At 38.4% G+C, this 20,013-nt stretch overlaps 2 protein-coding genes across 4 annotated transcripts in view; one reads left to right on the forward strand and one right to left on the reverse strand.

Annotated features, from left to right (window-relative positions):
• Window positions 1–20,013, forward strand: part of LOC308626761 (uncharacterized protein) — a 452,693-nt gene that overhangs the window by 323,552 nt on the left and 109,128 nt on the right. The gene's annotated exons all lie outside the window — the stretch shown is intronic.
• The window catches only part of TTC28 (tetratricopeptide repeat domain 28), a 598,353-nt gene that overhangs the window by 273,291 nt on the left and 305,049 nt on the right, over window positions 1–20,013 (reverse strand). For all 3 annotated transcript variants that reach the window (XM_081252173.1, XM_081252172.1, XM_081252174.1), the window contains 2 exons: window positions 14,467–14,739; window positions 13,438–13,568 (listed from right to left, as the gene is read on the reverse strand). In XM_081252173.1, coding sequence (XP_081108299.1) covers window positions 13,438–13,568; window positions 14,467–14,739 — 404 coding nt within the window. The remainder of the gene's footprint in view (window positions 1–13,437; window positions 13,569–14,466; window positions 14,740–20,013) is intronic.

A 20,013-nucleotide genomic window follows, 5' to 3' on the forward strand; every position in this document is an offset into this window, starting at 1 on the left:
GACTTGTATGAACAGATTATAAGGTGTTTGACACGCAAAGCAGCTGAAGAAAAGTAATAGGAAAAGGTTATGAAGGGGTTTGGACTTTATCTTAAAGGAAACAAAAATCTGTCAAAGGCTTTTAAGCAGGAAAATTACATGATCAGGACTAAAGTTTAGAAGGGTAACTCAAAGAGCTCTGTAGGTGACGGACTGGATACATAAGAAACTAGAATCAGGGCAGAGTTAAAACAGATTTCACAAATTAGAATCTTTACATACTCCAGTGTGACAAGAGGTATGCAAAGCTCCTAACAAACAGCGCTTTTTCAAAGAGTATCCAGTTTACGTGAATATCTGGGGGAAAACAATTTTACACTACAATAAACACTGATGTTATACAGGCATATGCAACATTCATCATTTAAATGATGATGACAATGATAATGCCAATAATAATGCTTTTTTGAATCTTTATGTCTCAGGCATTGTTTAAAGCAAGCCCTTTATATAAACTAACTCACTTAATTCTCACAACGATAAGCAAGAAGGTACTATTAGAATAACTTCTATTTAACTACGATATAGTTATTTACTCAGACATTTTGAATTTCTATATAACTTTTTACTTTTTATTTATTTTTTAATTAAGGCTTAACAATCCCTTATATTGCTTATGATAAAACTTGGTACAACTACTTTGGAAAACTGGTAAAAATCTAATGAATCTAAACATATATACAACCAAACATTTAACAGATATAAGTGCTGATGTTTACCAAAAGATATATATGTTTATAGCGGCTTTTTCATAACAGCCAAAAATCAGAAACAACTCACATGTCCATCACACTTAGAAAAGTTATGTAATTTTCAGGGTCAGAGTAATAAATGGCCAAGCCAGAGTTCAAGCCCAAGGCTGTCTATTATCTAAGTTCACACTCTCAGCCACTACACTACACCTGAAAGAAATTATATTCCTATGGCAGTGGCTTCAGGCTATGCTCATAGATCCAGGTAGTAGACACGCTCTCTTCTTTGCTTGGAGGAGAGTGTTAAAAAGTATAGAAAGTTCTGAGAGGAGGTTACTGCAACAGTCCAGACAAAAGATGATATGGCAGAAAAGAGATTTCTTTCATAGAAAGAAGAGAACCCAGTAACAAATCAAACATGCTAGTGAGGTGGCTTGGGCAACAGGACAAATGGTGAATGCAGAAGTAGGCAGAGATTGAGGGCTAAGTCAGGCATGTTAAATTGAAGATGGGTGTCCAGGAGGCATTTGGATAAAGAAATATGAAGCTCAGGAGAGAAATCAGACTGATTAAAAAAAACTTCAGATTCATCAGCATATGTGCATATCAGAGTCCCTGAATAGAGAATAAAATCTCTAAAACAATATAATTAGTGTATTCTTCTGACAATTAATATTAGTTCACAGGAAGGTCTCTGTGGCCATCTGAAATGAATTTTGAAACTGTTAAAGCAGACAGGTTAGTTAGAATGAAAAATCCTGTGGCGAAGGTATCACCTCCGCTATTAAGTATCTGAGAATAATCGTACAAAAGAAAAACATTTTTTTTTTTTTTTTTTTTTTGCGGTACATGGGCCTCTCACTGTTGCGGCCTCTCCTGTTGCGGGACACAGGCTCCAGTCGTCGCGCAGGCTCAGTGGCCATGGCTCACGGGCCCAGCCGCTCCGCAGCATGTGGGATACTCCCGAACCGGGGCATGAACCCGTGTCCCCTGCATCGGCAGGCGGACTCTCAACCACTGTGCCACCAGGGAAGCCCAAACATTTTGCTTTTTAAGGTAAGTGGCCAAAGTGGTTTGAGGCTGCTATCTTGCTACTTGGGAAAATCTTAAAATGTATTATAGCAAAGATGTAAGAGGCAGAAAGATGCAGCTTGGTTTTCTCACAAATCATAGCATTCATAGTGGTTAATTTTTGCTTCAAAATGCAGCTTCCTGTATTTTATTTCAATATCAAAATAATGCAAAAGGAAAACCAAGATAAAATTTGAGGTCACAGATACAATGTAAGAGTAGAATCATCATTAAAAAGTACATCCTCTGAACTTTTTATACTCAAAGGGTATGATTGCTTTGGGGGAGAGTTCTCAAAGTTCTAACCAGTGCAATAATTAAGAGAAAAAAAGTAGGGGTATAACATAAGGAAAGAAATGCACAAAATTATCATTATTTGCAGAAAGTCTGCATTACAAGAAAATCCAAGGGAATCAACAAAAAATACTGAGCTATAATGACAATTTTCACGTAGTTAATTACAAAATGTGCAAAGTAAACATCTTCCCTCTTTGGCATCAATAACTAATTTTCGGAAAAGACACAATGGAAAAAATATCCCATTTCCAACAATACATATTAAATATCTAGGGAAAAACCTCCCCAAAAGTGTAGATCAGTGAGGGAAATAAAGAGTAAATGAAAGAACAGACCAGGCTCTTAAATAGAAGATAAACTGTTGAAACGACATCAACTTATCCATAATTAACAAGTAAATTGAATACACTTCCAGTAAATACTACAATGGGAGAGTCTCCAAAATTTAGTAAAATGATTTAAAAAATCATTTGATGGGGGACAGAGAGACAAGAATACCCTAGACATTAAAAATAATAATAATGATATGGGACTTGTAGCAGATGTAAAATGTATTATAGAGCAACAATAATTAAAACTATACATTAGAACACAAATTGCCCAACTACTCAGTAGAACGATACAGCAATGCCCAGAATCAGATCAATATAAAATAACCAATATTGCAATAGAAAAACATATTTTGAGTATTCAAGATCTTTATAAAAGAAATTTTTAAAAATAGTAAACCCAGTAGTGACCAAAGAAATGCAAATTAAAACAATAAGATATCATTTTTTAAAATATCAAACTGACTTTTTAGTTTTAATAGTAATGCCTAGTGTTAGCTAGTGCAAGGAAATGAAAGCTTTTATACACTGCTTGTAGAACTGAAAACAGATACAGCCCCTCTGACAGCAATGTAGCAATAAGTATCAGAAGCCTTAATGTGTTTTTTGCTAAGCAAGCCCACTTCTGATACATTAACCAAAAGAAATGATGAGAGATGTGTTCAAAGATTTATCCATAAAGATGTTTCTCCAGATTTTATAACACCCAAAATTTTTAAACAAACTAAATGTATAACAGTAGGGAGAAAGATTAAATAAATTATGATAAAGCCAAAGACCTTCAGTAGAACATTTAATAAAATGAAGAAATGTTTAAAAATAAGTGGAAGACAGGCCAAGATGGCATACTATCAAGACGTGGAATTCACGTCTCCTTACAACTAGGGCACCTATCAGGCACCGGTGGGGGACCACGGACACCTAAGGGGATGGGAGGAACCCCCAGCAACTGGGTAGGACATGGGGTGTGGGGGGAGTGAATCGGGAGGAGAAGTGGAGAGGGGAAGGGACTGGCGCCCCTGAGGGGCAGCTGGGGGAAAGGAAGGGATCCCACCCCCGAAGGGGAAAACTGGAAACCACTGGGAGGGCAGAGGATCAAAAGGGAGCTGTTGCCAGGTTTCCCCTGCCCACTTAGACCCCTAGGAACCTGTTGAGTTCCTGGGCCTGATCCTCTGCCAACCGAGGACCCCGCACAGGTCCTGAGGGAGTGGGACGGAGGGAAGGGGGAGCAAAAGTAAAGGCTGGGGGCTTCCCCGGTGCCGCAGTGGTTGAGAGTCCGCCTGCCGATGCAGGGGACATGGGTTCGTGCCCCGGTCCAGGAAGATCCCACATGCCGTGGAGCGTCTGGGCCCGTGAGCCATGGCCGCTGAACCTGCATATCCAGAGCATGTGCTCCGCAATGGGAGAGGCCACAACAGTGAGAGGCCCGCGTAACACACACACAAAAGTAAAGGCTGGACCAGGACCTGCATGACTGAGGGGTGGCTGGGGTAGGGAAGAAGTCCCTACATCCAGCAGAACCCACCCACGGTTAGGGGTCCAGTGGCGATGGGGGAGACGGTGAGGGAGGGGTGAGAAGGAACAGAAGGGAATGGGCCAGTGCTTTCCCTGTCCACTTAGGCACCGGGAAGCACCCGGGACTAATCCTCTGCCCTCGGAGCCTCCCTCGTGCCTCGAAGAACTCAAGCCCCGCACCTACACCCCCAACCAGGTCCCCGCCTCCATACTCAGAGACCCCCTCCAATGAGCTGGGCCTAAATCCCACCCACACACCCTCACTCAGGGCCCAACCTCCAAACTCCTGAACTCCACACTCCAGAAGCCCTCCTTTCCACATGCTGCCTCTCCCCTTCTACGAAGGTCCTAAGCAGAGGCCCCGCCCACACTTGAACATCATCTAGGCCCTGTCCCACCCTAAACCCCACCCCTGCCTAAGTTCCACCCCTCACCTAACCTCTGCCCCCATAGCCAAAGCTTTTTTTCTTTTTTCCTCTTTTAGATTGGGGTTCTGTTTTACCTTGTTGATTCACTGTTGTTGATTCTTTTATATTTTTATTTTTCCTAAACTTTTATTTTTCTAATTTTATTTTATTCTTTATACTTTGTTAGTGATCTCTCCTTTTGGCTTGTTCCCCCCCCCCGCCCTTTTTTCTTTTTTTTGTTGTGGTTTTCTTTTACCTTGTTGCAGTTGTTTCAATTATAGTTTTATTTTACCTAACATATTTTTTATCTTTCTAATTTTCTTTTGTTTTCTATTCTTTGATATTGTACTGCTCCTTTTTTTCTTTCTTTCTTCCTTTTTTTTTTTTTTTTATTTTTAACCGTGCCACAAAGCTTGCAGGCTCTTGGTTCCCAGGCTAGAGGTCGGGCCTGAGCTCCTGTAGTGGGAGCTCCAAGTCCAAAACCCTGGACTAACAGAGAACCTCAGACCACAGGGAATATCAATTGGAGTGAGGTCTCCTGGAGGTCCTCATCTCAGCACCAAGACCCAGCTCTATCCAACTGCCTGCAAATTCCAGTGCTGAATGTCTCAGGCCAAACAACCAGTAAGACAGGAATACAGCACCACCCATCAAAAAAAAAAAAAAAAAAGAAAAGAAACGACAAAAAAATATGTTACAGAAGAAGGAGCAAGGTAAAAACCTAAAAGATCAAATAAATGAAGATGAAATAGGCAACCTACCTGAAAAAGACTTCAGACTAATTACAGTAAAGATGATCCAAAATCTTGGGAAAAGAATGGAGAAAATACAAGAAACATTTAACAAGGATCTAGAAGAACTAAAGAGCAAACCAACTGTGATGAACAATACAATTACTGAAACTAAAAATGCCCTGGAAGGAATCAATAATGGAATAACTGAGGCAGAAGAACAGATAAGTGAGCTGGAAGACAAAATGGTGGAAATAACTGCCAGGGAGCAGAATAAAGAAAAGAGAATGAAAAGAATTGAGGACAGTCTCAGAGACCTCTGGGACAACATTAAACGCACCAACATTCGAATTATAGGGGTCCCAGAAGAAGAAGAGAAAAAGAAAGGGACTGAGAAAATATCTGAAGAAATTATAGTTGAAAACTTCCCCAATATGGGAAAGGAACTAGTCAATCAAGTCCAGGAAGCACAGAGAGTTCCATACAGGATAAATCCAAGGAGAAACATGCCAAGATACATATTAATCAAACTATCAAAAATTAAATACAAAGAAAAAATATTAAAAGCAGCAAGGGAAAAGCAACAAATAGCATACAATGGAATCCCCATAAGGTTAACAACTGATCTTTCAGCAGAAACTCTGAAAGCCAGAAGGGAGTGGCAGGACATATTTAAAGTGATGAAAGGGAAAAACCTACAACCAAGATTACTCTACCCAGCAAGGATCTCATTCAGATTCGACGGAGAAATTAAAACTTTTACAGATAAGCAAAAGTTAAGAGAATTCAGCACCACCAAACCAGCTTTACAACAAATGCTAAAGGAACTTCTCTACTCAGGAAACACAACAGAAGGAAAAGACCTACAAAACCAAACCGAAAACAATTAAGAAAATGGTAATAGGAACATACATATTGATAATTACCTTAAATGTAAATGGATTAAATGCTCCAACCAAAAGACACAGATTGGCTGAAGGGATACAAAAACAAGACTCATATATATGCTGTTTACAAGGGACCCACTTCAGACCTAGGGACACATACAGACTGAAAGGGAGGGGATAGAAAAAGATATTCCATGCAAATGGACACCAGAAGAAAGCTGGAGTAGCAATTCTCATATCAGACAAAATAGACTTTAAAATAAAGACTACTAGAAGAGATAAAGAAGGACACTACATAATATCAAGGGATCAGTCCAAGAAGAAGATATAACAATTGTAAATATTTATGCACCCAACATAGGAGCACCTCAATACATAAGGTAAATGCTAACAGCCATAAAAGAGGAAATCGACAGTAACACAATAATAGTAGGGGACTTTAACACCCTACTTTCACCAATGCACAGATCATGCAAAATGAAAATAAATAAGGAAACACAAGCTTTAAATGACACATTAGACAGGATGTATTTAATTGATATTTATAGGACATTCCATCCAAAACCAACAGAATACACTTTCTTCTCCAGTGCTCATGGAACGTTCTCCAGGATAGATCATATCTTGGGTCACAAATCAAGCCTTAGTGAATTTAAGAAAACTGAAATCGTATCAGGGATGTTTTCCAACCACAACACTATGAGACTAGATATCAATTACAGGAAAAAATCTATAAAAAATACAAACACATGGAGGCTAAACAATACACTACTAAATAACCAAGAGATCATTGAGGAAATCAAAAAATACCTAGAAACAAACAACTATGAAAACACAACAGCACAAAACTTATGGGATGCAGCAAAAGCAGTTCTAAGAGGGAAGTTTATAGCAACACAATCCTACCTCAAGAAACAAGAAAAATCTCAAATAAACTACCTAACCTTACACCTAAAGCAATTAGAGAAAGAAGAACAAAAACACCCCAAAGTTAGCAGAAGGAAAGAAATCATAAAGATCAGATCAGAAATAAATGAAAAAGAAATGAAGGAAACAATAGCAAAGATCAATAAAACTAAAAGCTGGTTCTTTGAGAAGATAAACAAAATTGATAAACCATTAGCCAGACTCATCAAGAAAAAAAGGGAGAAGACTCAAATCAATAGAATTAGAAATGAAAAAGGAGAAGTAACAACTGACACTGCAGCAATACAAAGGATCATGAGAGATTACTACAAGCAAATACATGCCAATAAAATGGACAACCTGGAAAGGATTAATCTCCAAAATTTATAAGCAGCTCATGCAGCTCAATAACAAAAAAACAAACAACCCAATCCAAAAATGGGCAGAAGACCTAAACAGACATTTCTCCACAGAAGATATACAGACTGCCAACAAACACATGAAAGGATGCTCAACATCTTTACTCATTAGAGAAATGCAAATCAAAACTACAATGAGATATCATCTCACACCAGTCAAAATGGCCATCATCAAAAAATCTAGAAACAATAAATGCTGGAGAGGGTGTGGAAAAAAGGGAACATTCTTGCACTGCTGGTGGGAATGTGAACTGGTACAGCCCCTATGGAGAACGGTATGGAGGTTCCTTAAAAAACTACAAATAGAACTACCATATGACCCAGCAATCCCACTACTGGGCATATAACTTGAGAAAACCATAATTCAAAAAGAGACATGTACCAAAATGTTCATAGCAGCCCTATTTACAATAGCCCGGAGATGGAAACAACCTAAGTGTCCATCATCGGATGAATGCGTAAAGAAGATGTGGCACATATATACAATGGAATATTACTCAGCCATAAAAAGAAACGAAATTGAGCTATTTGTAATGAGGTGGATGGACCTAGAGCCTGTCATACAGAGTGAAGTAAGTCAGAAAGAGAAAGACAAATACTGTATGCTGACACATATATATGGAATTTAAGAAAAAAAATGTCATGAAGAACATAGGGGTAAGACAGGAATAAAGACACAGACCTACTAGAGAATGGACTTGAGGATATGGGGAGGGGGAAGGGTAAGCTGTGACAAAGTGAAAGAGCGGCATGGACATATATACACTACCAAACGTAAGGTAGATAGCTAGTGGGAAGCAGCTGCATAGCACAGGGAGATCAGCTCGGTGCTTTGTGACCGCCTGGAGGGGTGGGATAGGGAGGGTGGGAGGGAGACGCAAAAGGGAGGGGATATGGGAACATATGTATATGTATAACTGATTAAATTTGTTATAAAGCAAAAAATAATAAATAAATAAATAAATAAATAAAATGGACAACCTGGAAGAAATGGACAAATTCTTAGAAAAGCACAGCCTTCCAACACTGAACCAGGAAGAAATAGAAAATATAAACAGACCAATCACAAGCACTGAAATTGAAACTGTGATTAAAAATCTTCCAACAAACAAAAGCCCAGGACCAGATGGCTTCACAGGTGAATTCTATCAAACATTTAGAGAAGAGCTAACACCTATCCTTCTCAAACTCTTCCAAACTACAGCAGAGGGAGGAAACTCATTCTACGAGGCCACCATCACCCTGATACCAAAAGAAGATAAAGATGTCACAAAAAAGAAAACTACAGGCCAATATCACTGATGAACATAGATGCAAAAATCCTCAACAAAATACTAGCAAACAGAATCCAACAGCACATTAAAAGGATCATACACCATGATCAAGTGGGGTTTATCCCAGGAATGCAAGGATTCTTCAATATACGCAAACCAATCAACATGAAACACCATATTAATAAAGTGAAAGATAAAAACCATAGATAATCTCAATAGATGCAGAAAAAGCTTTCGACAAAATTCAACACCCATTTATGATAAAAACTCTCCATAAAGTAGGCATAGAGGGAACCTACCTCAGCATAATAAAGGCCATTTATGACAAACCCACAGCCAACATCATTCTCAATGGTGAAAAACTGAAACCATTTCCTCTAAGAGCAGGAAAAAGACAAGGTTGCTCACTCTCACCACTATTATTCAACATAGTTTTGGAAGTTTTAGCCACAGCAATCAGAGAAGAAAAAGAAATAAAAGGAATACAAATCGGAAAAGGAGTAAAACTGTCACTGTTTACAGATGACGTGATACTATACGTACAGAATGCTAAACATACTACCAGAAAACTACTAGAGCTAATTAATGAATTTGGTAAAGTAGCAAGATACAAAATTAATGCAGAGAGATCTCTTGCACTCCTATACACTAATGATGAAAAATCTGAAAGAGAAATTAAGGAAACGTTCCCATTTACCATTGCAACAAAATAAATAAAATACCTAGGAATAAACCTACCTAAGGAGACAAAAGATCTGTATGCAGAAAACTGTAAGACACTGATGAAAGAAATTAAAGATGATACAAACAGATGGAGAGATATACTATGTTCTTGGGTTGCAAGAATCAACATTGTGAAAATGACTATACTACCCAAAGCAATCTACAGATTCAATGCAATCCCTATCAAACTACCAATGGCATTTTTCACAGAATTAGAACAAAAAATTGCACAATTTGTATGGAAACACAAAAGACCCCGAATAGCCAAAACAATCTCGAGAAAGAAAAACGGAGCTGGAGGAATCAGGCTCCTGGACTTCAGACTATCCTACAAAGCTACAACAATCAAGATGGTATGGTACTGGCACAAAAACAGAAATATAGGTCAATAGAACAGGATAGAAAGACCACAGAGAAACCCATGCACACATAGTTACCTTATCCTTGATAAAGGAGGTAAGAATATACAATGGAGAAAAGACAGCCTCTTCAATAATTGATGCTGGGAAAACTGGACAGCTACATTTAAAAGTATGAGATTAGAACACTCCCCAACACCATACACAAAAATAAACTCAAAATGGATTAAAGACCTAAATGTAAGGCCAGACACTATAAAACTCTTAGAGGAAAACATAGGCAGAACACTCTATGACATAAATCACAGCAAGATCCTTTGTGACCCACATCCTAGAGAAATGGAAATAAAAACAAAAATAAACAAATGCAACCTAACGAAACTTAAAAGCTTTTGCACAGCAAAGGAAACCATAAACAAGACGAAAAGACAACCCTCAGAATGGGAGAAGATATTGGCAAATGAAGCAACTGACAAAGGATTAATCTCCAAAATATACAAGTAGCTCATACAGCTGAATATCAAAAAAACAACCCAGTCCAAAAATGGGCAGAAGACCTAAATAGACATTTCTCCAAAGAAGATATACAGATTGCTAACAAACACATGAAAGAATGCTCAACATCATTAATCATTAGAGAAATGCAAATCAAAATTACAATGAGATATCATCTCACACCGGTCAGAATGGCTATCATCAAAAAGTCTACAAACAATAAATGCTGGAGAGGGTGTGGAGAAAAGGGAACCCTCTTGCACTGTTGGTGGGAATGTAAATTGATACAGCCACTATGGAGAACAGTATGGAGGTTCCTTAAAAAACTAAAAATAGAACTACCATACAACCCAGCAATCCCACTACTGGGCACATGCCCTGAGAAAACCATAATTCAAAAAGAGCCATGTCCCACAATGTTCATTGCAGCACTATTTACAATAGCCAGGACATGGAAGCAACCTAAGTGTCCACCAACAGATGAATGGATAAAGAAGATGTGGCACATATATAAAATGGAATATTACTCAGCCATAAAAAGAAACGAAATTGAGTTATTTTTAGTGAGGTGGATGGACCTAGAGTCTGTCATACAGAGTGAAGTAAATCAGAAAGAGAAAAACAAATACCATATGCTAACACATATATATGGAATCTAAAAAATAAAAATAAAAAGGTGAACCTAGGGGCAGGACGGGAATAAAGACATAGACGTAGAGAATGGACTTGAGGACACGGGGAGGGGGGAGGGTAAGCTGGGACGAAGTGAGAGAGTAGTACTGACATACATACACTACCAAATGTAAAATAGATAGCTAGTGGGAAGCAGCTGCGTGGCACATGGAGATCAGCTTGGTGCTTTGCGACCACCTAGAAGGGTGGGATAAGGAGGGTGGGAGGGAGATGCAAGAGGGAGGGGATATGGGGATATACATATGCATATAGCTGATTCACTTTCTTATACAGCAGAAACTAACACAACACTGTAAAGCAATTATACTCCAATAAAGATGTTAAAAAAAATAAGTGGAAAATATTAATGAAAAAACAAGTTAAAACAATATATAATAGGATTTCAGTTCTTGTGTGAATACATATGAACAATTATAACTGCATATATGATCAAAAGATTATACCCAAAATATTAATAGGATGGTAAGCTTACAGTTGGTTATTTTCATGTATTTCTTACGTAATTAGATAAAACTAATAAATATCACCTTTTAAAAAAACCATGGGGACTTCCCTGGTGGCGCAGTGGTTAAGAATCCGCCTGCCAATGCAGGGGACGTGGGTTCGAGCCCTGGACCCGGAAGATCCCACATGCCGCAGGGCAACTGGGCCCGTGCACCACAACTACTGAGCCCATGTGCCACAACTTCTGAAGCCTGTGCACCTACAGCCCATGCTGCACAACAAGAGAAGACACCGCAATGGGAAGCCCGAGCACCGCAATGAAAAGTAGTCCCCACTTGCCGCAGCTAGAGAAAGCCTGCGTGCAGCAATGAAGACCCAACGCAGCAAAAATAAATAAATAAAGTTCAAAACTCAATTTTAAAAAAAACCAAGAATCTTTGACTATATATATAATATATATAATAGGATGGTGGAAAATATCTGTTCTTTGCTAAAGGAATAAATTATCTTATCACTCAGCAAAACATGACTTATCTGCTGACCAGGTTTTAGAACCCCATATGGCAATTTCTACATCCCACTTGGGGGCCAGCTTGATTTCTACCTGTTTCACAAAGCTTCCTCAGGTCTATATCAGTCTCTGTTTCCTCTGGAATTCCAGAATCTTGGCAGCAATTGAGTGTTCTCCTTTTTAATACCTATCACAACCCTATGTCCCTAATTAAAAGTCTTTCTAGCTTATCCAGTAATCGAGCTAATATATACACCTCAAAGTTTAGGAAAATGTGGTATAAATTCAGCTCTTGACATATTTATAGCTATCTTTCCCTACACTAAATGGCTCTATCTAGATATTGATGCTGTTTTAGTTCTTAAACCTGGCTCTCACTTCTTAATGCCATCAGTATATCTGCCTCTAGAAATCTGAGCCCTTTTGTTATTCTCTTAACATCAAGAAATCAGATAATCTGGCTTATAAGAAATGTTTGTAAACTAAGAGTAAATAGGTAAAGAGAAAAGTGTTTAGGCAACTCTCCTGAGAATAAAATTGCCAAAAATTCACTGCCCTTGGAGCTTTCAAAGGCTTTTTTCTGATACCCATGGATGAGAGAGACTTTCTAGGAGTCCAGTTCTCCCAAGGGGAGATTCCAGCATGCCACTGAAGTAAAGGTTTTTTTCTTTCCCAATTCCTTTCTAGTGCCTGACTGTGTTATAGAGACATGAAGATGCTGGGTCATTTAAATAATATAGTTAATCTCCATAACGTCCTACAGTGACATTCTGAGATGTAAATGTAACTAAATATATTTCCCAACACATAGATTAATTCATGAATTTATTGTTGCCTCTGCTATTAACTTCATTCTTATTTATAATATTATATTACTACTACCATTTATGAATTCCAGGTACCATGCTAGGTACTTTACATGTATTATTTATAATCCTATCACAACTGTGTATGGAATAAACAGAATCGTCATTTTCTAAATAAGAAATAAGAGGCAAAGAGAAGTTAAATAATAACTTCCCCAAGATCCCCGAGCCAGGAAGAACTGAAGCAGGGATTCAAATCTGGGTCTGTCTCCTACCAAACCCCACCCTCTTTCCACTCTGCAGGCACCATCATGTTGCATCTACTGGATATCAAGTTTCTGAGAATATTTCATTTCATTTATCTAGAAAAGACAAGGATGATATTTCTCTATCATTACGATTCAGGTCTCTCAGTGAGACTTAACATGCTTCTACCACCAGAGTTAAAAATCCACCAAAGAAACAATGTGAAGGATTCATAGCAATAATACTCCATCTCAGATAAAGCATAATGTGTGCTTCTTTAATTTAATGAATATATCATAATGATATAGCTTTTTGCTAATTTTACATATATCCATAGCACATTTGAAGAGAATAAGAACAATGTATCTGACCAAGCTGTTAGATCCTGAGGTCAGAGACCATGTCTCATTTACCTCTATATCCCCAAGTCCTGTATGTGATAGATGTTCAACACCTCATTGTTGATGAAAGTTAGAAGCAATGATTATCAACTCCTGAAAGTAATATTTTAAGATACCTAAAACATTTTGAGCAGCAAAAAAAGACCCCATGTTTCAAAAAAACTGGTTTTGGTCTGCAGGTAAACTTCCTACCTCTCGATCCTTGAGTTTCATGGCAAGCACCAACTGATGCCTGTGGTTAGTGAGAGCCTCCCGGTAATTTCCTTTGGAGAAGAATGCAGAGCCCAGATTCCCATGAGCTCGGCATTCTCCTGTCTGGTCACCTGAATTGGGTTTAAAAAGAAAAAAAAAGGTAAAATTTATCTAAGTTACAGCATTATTTATAATATATAATGGCCATCCTAATTCAAGAGCCACAGATTTACTAGCTAAGATTTCACTTGCCTTCTTCTCTTCTTCTAAAAGACTCTATGTAGGAAGTTATGGTCCTAGAAGTTAAATCTCTGGACAACTGTTATTGATGTTATAACATACAACTGCAGTCAGGGACATAAGTGTTCTGGAAATGAGAGGTCATTGCTTTGTTTCTGAACAACTATCAGCTTGTTGGTTCAGTCACTTTACTCCACACCTACCATAATATGTTGCTTCTTTACAAGTATGCTGATGGTAGACTCACCATATCTCTTCTCTTACTGCAATCCTGCAAGTCCTTGAATAATCACTGTGATGATTATCATAAACCACATTTTTTTTTAAATGAGGAAACAGCAGCACAGAGATTAGGCAACTTGCCGAAGGTCACACAGCTAGTTAAGTGGCAGCGCCAGGATTCTAAACTCAGCAGTCTGGCTCCATAGTCCACAGTCTTAACCACTGCACTGCACTATTTTGTCCAACAAAATGATGGTGCATTCTAATGTAGGCAAAAATGAAAATTAAGGTGAAAGATTCACCCACAAATCTATCATTTGAGATATTAAATCTGTGAGCCCATATCTCTGAGGAGGCAATGAATATGTTAATCCATATCTTTTGGCCTTTTGGGAGCTTGATACCTTGTTAAATGAAAAGCCCTAAAGACCTAAGTACTCTAAAACAGAGAATGTTCCCGAGGTACAATCACTTTTCATTGCACATATTACTCCCATTCACGTCAGGTTAATCAGCTTTCTTCATTTCCTTTCTGTACTGAAATAAAGGAGAAAAGCATAACTCTACCTAAGGTCTTGGCTACATCCAAGTCCTGCTGCATGTATCCAGTGCTCTTCTCTGTGTTTCCGAGAGACCAGTAAGCACTGCTCAGCGCAGAGAAAACGGAACCTCTCAGTTTGAGGCTGCAGGTGCCAATCTTCAGAGCGGCTTCTAAGACAACCACAGAGGCCCCATGATGGCCAGCTGTCAGGAGTTCTTGCCCAACCACAGACACAACCACAAAGGGACTCTTGTCCAGTTTCATTTTCTGAAGCTGTTGATAAGTGGGCTCGAGGGAGTCTGAAGAAAAACAAAAGAAAATAAGAGAATGTAGGCTTATACACAAAACAATCTTTTCCAATACGCTCTAGAAACAAATGTTTATCGTACCTTTTTATGGCCTGTTTCAGGTATAAACTCTTCAGCCTTCCGATCTAGCACCACCCTTACTGTCCACTCATTCATACGACTGGGTAACACCAATGTCTTTCCAGTAATTTCCTTACATCACTTTCACATGCATACGCCACACTAGTCCTCTCTTCTGGTCTTTCTTTGATCAGGACCCACCACTTTCCCTGAATGGTTCTCCCTTATCTGACCTCCTGCCCTCTCAAAATATCACAGGCACATCACTCAAGTCCCACCCCTACTATATACAGGCAGACCTCAGAGATGCTGTGGGTCTGCTTCCAGACCACTGCAACAGAGCAAGTATTACAATAAAGCAAATCACATGAAATTTTTGGTTTCTGTGCATATCAAGAAGAAAAAAGAAATCGTCTGAGTTTACTAAGGTAAGATGAAAGACAAAATTAATGTTTATCTCATTTTATTTTCATGTTGTGGAAAGGACACAGATTAGGGGTCAGGAAGCCCCAGGGAGATTCTTTACATTTGAAGCTAGGTTTCAAAGTGGATGACCTCTAAGCTCCTTCTTCCTCCTCTTCTTTTATTTTTTTTTTAAAAGACTGTTGCAGAGCTAATGACTATAACCTTACAATGAGGTAGCACTTGTAACACTTTTGTTGTTAGCTTTCCTGAAAAACTGTTTCACATTAGTTGTTCCACTGTGCCTATGTGAAAAAAAAAAAAACTATTGAAAGGTTGGTCTCTTTAAACTGTGAATCTCTCAGCCAACAGTACTGCATTAAAATGTAATTTTTACAATTTATGACTTCAAATCCCCACTTGCCACTAAGGAGCTCTCATCCGAATCAACATTACCACAGAAACCTCGAAACCTATTGGTGCCTAAAGCATTTTTCCCTTCAATCAGATCACTAAACAGCGAACAAAGAACGTTTTTATACCTATCAAGATGCAAGCAGTACACAGTACCAGTAAACGCTTGCTAACCAATAGGGTTACACGCAGGCACAAGAGCCCAGGAATTGCTAGAACAGGAAAAGAACAATGCCATACTGAAATAACTGTGAGCAGAATTTTGGTGGTACCCACTGATGGATTTGGCAGCCAGTGATGATCATACATTAGCATCCCACTGGCCAATTAGCAGAAGCAAAAATAACAGAATTTTGGAGCTGAAAAGACCTTGAAAACACCCTTATTTTATTTATTTATTTAAGTTATTTATTTATTTAATTATTATTATTATTATTTTTTTTTTTTTTGCGGTACACGGGCCTCTCACTGTTGTGGCCTCTCCCGTTGCGGAGCATAGGCTCCAGACGTGCAGGCTCAGCGGCCATGGCTCACAGGCCCAGCCGCCCTGAGGCATGTGGGATCTTCCCAGACCAGTGCATGAACCCGTGTCCCCTGCATCGGCAGGCGGACTCTCAACCACTGCGCCACCAGGAAAGCCCTAAATTTATTTATTTTTATTTATTTATTTTTTTGGCTGTGTTGGGTCTTCATTGCTGTGCGTGGGCTTTCTCTAGTTGTGGCGAGTGGGGGCTACTCTTTGTTGTGGTGTGAGGGTTTCTCACTGCGGTGGCTTCTCTTGTTGCGGACCACAGGCTCTAGGCGTGCGGGCTTCAGTAGTTGTGGTGTGTGGGCTCAGCAGTTGTGGCTCACAGGCTCTAGAGCGCAGGCTCAGTAGTTGTAGCACACGGGCTTAGTTGCTCCGCGGCATGTGGGATCTTCTCGGACCAGGGCTCGAACCTGTGTCCCCTGCATTGGCAGGCATATTCTTAACCACTGCGCCACCAGGGAAGCCCAACACCATTATTTTAGAAATGAAGAATCTGAGTATTTAAGTACTGAGTATTCACGCAAGGTCAGATAGCTTGGGACAAAGCCAAGACAAGTACCTATTGCAGGGCTCTAAGTCCAGGCTCTCTGATACCATACCAGGCAAAATTCTTGTTCACACAAGAAGTCAATTCCAGCTGATTTTAAGCAGAGAAGAGATGCACTGAGTGGCTACTGGGAAGGGTGGAAAACCAGGCCTCCAGACCCACAGTCAAAATCATGTCACAAAAGCTTCCTGGTGAAGGCAACATCACCATTGCAAGTAAACACAGGACACGGCAGCTTGTAATTCTGCCTCCACCACTACTAAATGCCACCCTTGGAAAACGGATGTCACTACTGCCACCTGCCACCACTGGAACAAATTCTGTATATCCTTTCTTCTTTCAGCCTTTAGCTCCTAACTCAAATGTGGAGTCCCAGCTGCAAAGGAGGATGCGAAAATTAGGATCTGATATTTTCAAATTTTATAGTGGAAGGCAAGGAGGCAGAAGTAAAAGACAGGGAGTTCCCAAAACACAGGAAGAGTGTTCAGACACAGATGGCACAAAATGACTGATGGCCAGCAAAGATTCTACTTTTCAGCTGGTGATTTTTTTAAGCATTGCAACCATGGTTAAGTTAAAAAAAAGAGCCATCCAATAGAGCCTCTAAAACTACACAAGAGTAGAAAGAAGAGAGCACATTGCCACAGTTAGAGGACCAACGGAAATACCTGGAAGATTTTCAAAAGAAAAGGAAATCTTCATTTGTACAAATTTTTACTAAATAAAAATGAAACAGAAGGATTAAGAGGTAAAAGATCAAATTTCCATTTGTAGTACACAGGGAAGAGACTATACATATATAAAAAGATAAATTATAATGCAAGCTCAAGTACAGTATATGTTATAAGAGTTTGGAAAAGGGAATGATTATCAAGGGTAATCAGAAAGCTTCATAAAAACAGAACCTGATTTCTTAAAGAAAGGGTAGGACTTAGACAAGTCTTTGTACTTTTTTCTGTGAGTAGAGGGTATTTTAGGCAGAAGGTTTGTCCTAAACAAAGGTGCATGGAATGAAAGATAGGTACATGGAATGAAAAGGAATGATGAACAAGGCAGCTTGAATGGCCCAGAGAATATTTATGGGGAAGGAAGCGGATGTGGAATAACACAGAAAATACTGAGCTAAGGATAAAGAGACCTGGATTTCAAAGCCACATAACCTTAGTTTCCTCACTTTGTCAAATGTATCACAATTATGATTGTGGTGATGGCTACATAAATCTATACACGTTATAGATAAGTATATGTCAATATTAAATACATATGTGTATATACATGCAAATGTATCTATGTTTGCATCTATGCATGTGTAAAGATATATACACGAAACGTCCATTTCACTTGACGTAAATTTAAAAAAATTTAATGTCAAACTTCTCTGCTTTGGGCTGTAATTACGTCTCATTTGTCCATATTCACTTATCAGAAGGTCTGGTTAGCAGTTGTACACTCATTTGATAAATAAAAGTGGTAAGATAAGTTTTTTTAATGTATAAAAACTATATAGGCTGCAGAGTGAAGTTAAGTCAGAAAGAGAAAAACAAATATCATATATTAACGCATATATGTGGAACCTAGAAAAAGGGTACAGATGAACCGGTATGCAGGGCAGAAACAGAGACACAGACATAGAGCACAAATGTATGGACACCAAGGAGGGAGAGTGGCGGGGGCGGGGTGGTGGTGGTGTGATGAATTGGGAGATTGGGACTGAGATATATACACTAATATGTATAAAATAGATAACTAATAAGAACCTGCTGTATAAAAAATAAATAAAATAAAATTCAAAAATTCAAAAAAAAGAAAAAAAAACTGTATAGGCTGGATTAGGTGATCTATAAGATTCTTCCCAACTATACTATTCTATGATTCTAAGTCCTATTCTACAGTAAACTTAGGCTGTTAGCAAAAGGACTAATTGTGTGATTTTCTCAGGCTAGATGGAACAGAGTTTTGGCAGCCTGTAGATGTAAAGATGTTTTTCTTTATAGAAATCATGCATAATATATAAAATATCCAATGTCAAAACAACTTCATAAGAATGTAAAGGCACTTTGCAACAATCATTGAACACCAGTTATGTGCTTTCAAAATGTAAAGGCTTTAAGAATTTAAGATAAACAAAGTCACATTTCCTGACACCTGAAAACCTTGTAAGAATGTAGTAGAGGCTAATAATAAACAAATAATCACACTCAGCTAAAAGATATACTATATTTATTTCATCAGTTCTGCACATTTATTCACATATTAACATTTCTGAATTTGAGATTTAATGTCCATGAACTCAATGGTGCCTCACAATGGTTGGTTATTTCTATGCCTAAATGGGACTAAAAGAATTCTTTCAGTTTATATAAAATAAAAAGTTAAGTGATAAGAAAGAAATGTGTCATCATTTACTTATCAGCATTTTCTTTTTTCTTAGTAATATACAAAATAATGACACAACTTTCAATCCAGATTTCTCAGCATTGGTAGGATGTGCTACGGGACCACAGAGGAGAAAGGTGCTAGCCCTACTCAGGTAGGTCTAGGAATGCTTTCCAGAGGTAATGACATCTGAATAGAAATCGGAGCTATGAGAAACTAGTGTTTTCCAGGAACTGCAGGTAGTTTTAACTGGGAATATCTTGGTAATGAGAATAAAAGAGAAGCAAGATCTTTTATACTAAGGTAGTTGGCCTTTATCCTGTAGGCAATGGGGAAAATGCAGAATTATGAATAAGAGAATGACAGATCAAACTTACACTTTAGAAAGTTCATTCTGGAAGGGAAGCAAAGCATGGACTGATTTGGAAGAGATAAAAGCCAGGAAAACCAGTTAGAGAAAAAGTCCTGTATTTGCAATGACAAAACAGATGGACAGCAAGGGATAAATTTCAGACATATTTAGAATTTTAAAATTTACAGAATTTGAGGAATAAATGCATTAATAGGCACAATGCCTTATTCCAAAGTCATGATACTCTACTGACTGTCTCCTATGAATCACCTTCAAGGTAACTAAAATTTTTACAGATTTCAATCTGTCTCAGGTACTATGAAGACATTCTGGAACCTTCCAAGTTATCCTTATAATATTTAATTAGCATACATGACTAAAAAGCTTCAACTTTCCTAAAAACCTGGTGATACCACTACCAATTATTACTGGATATAATATAATACTGTACTGCAAACTCAGAAGACTGGGAGAAACAATTCTGGAATGAATCTCCAAAACAGGGATCCAAAGAGAGAACAGCAACTACTGACAAGGTAAGAAGGTAAGCAAAGTATAATGAGAGTAAAGTATAGCCCCAAAACC

Source organism: Mesoplodon bidens, assembly GCF_964165515.1.
Source record: "Mesoplodon bidens genome assembly, chromosome: 13".
In the NCBI taxonomy this organism is placed as follows: Eukaryota; Metazoa; Chordata; class Mammalia; order Artiodactyla; family Ziphiidae; genus Mesoplodon; species Mesoplodon bidens.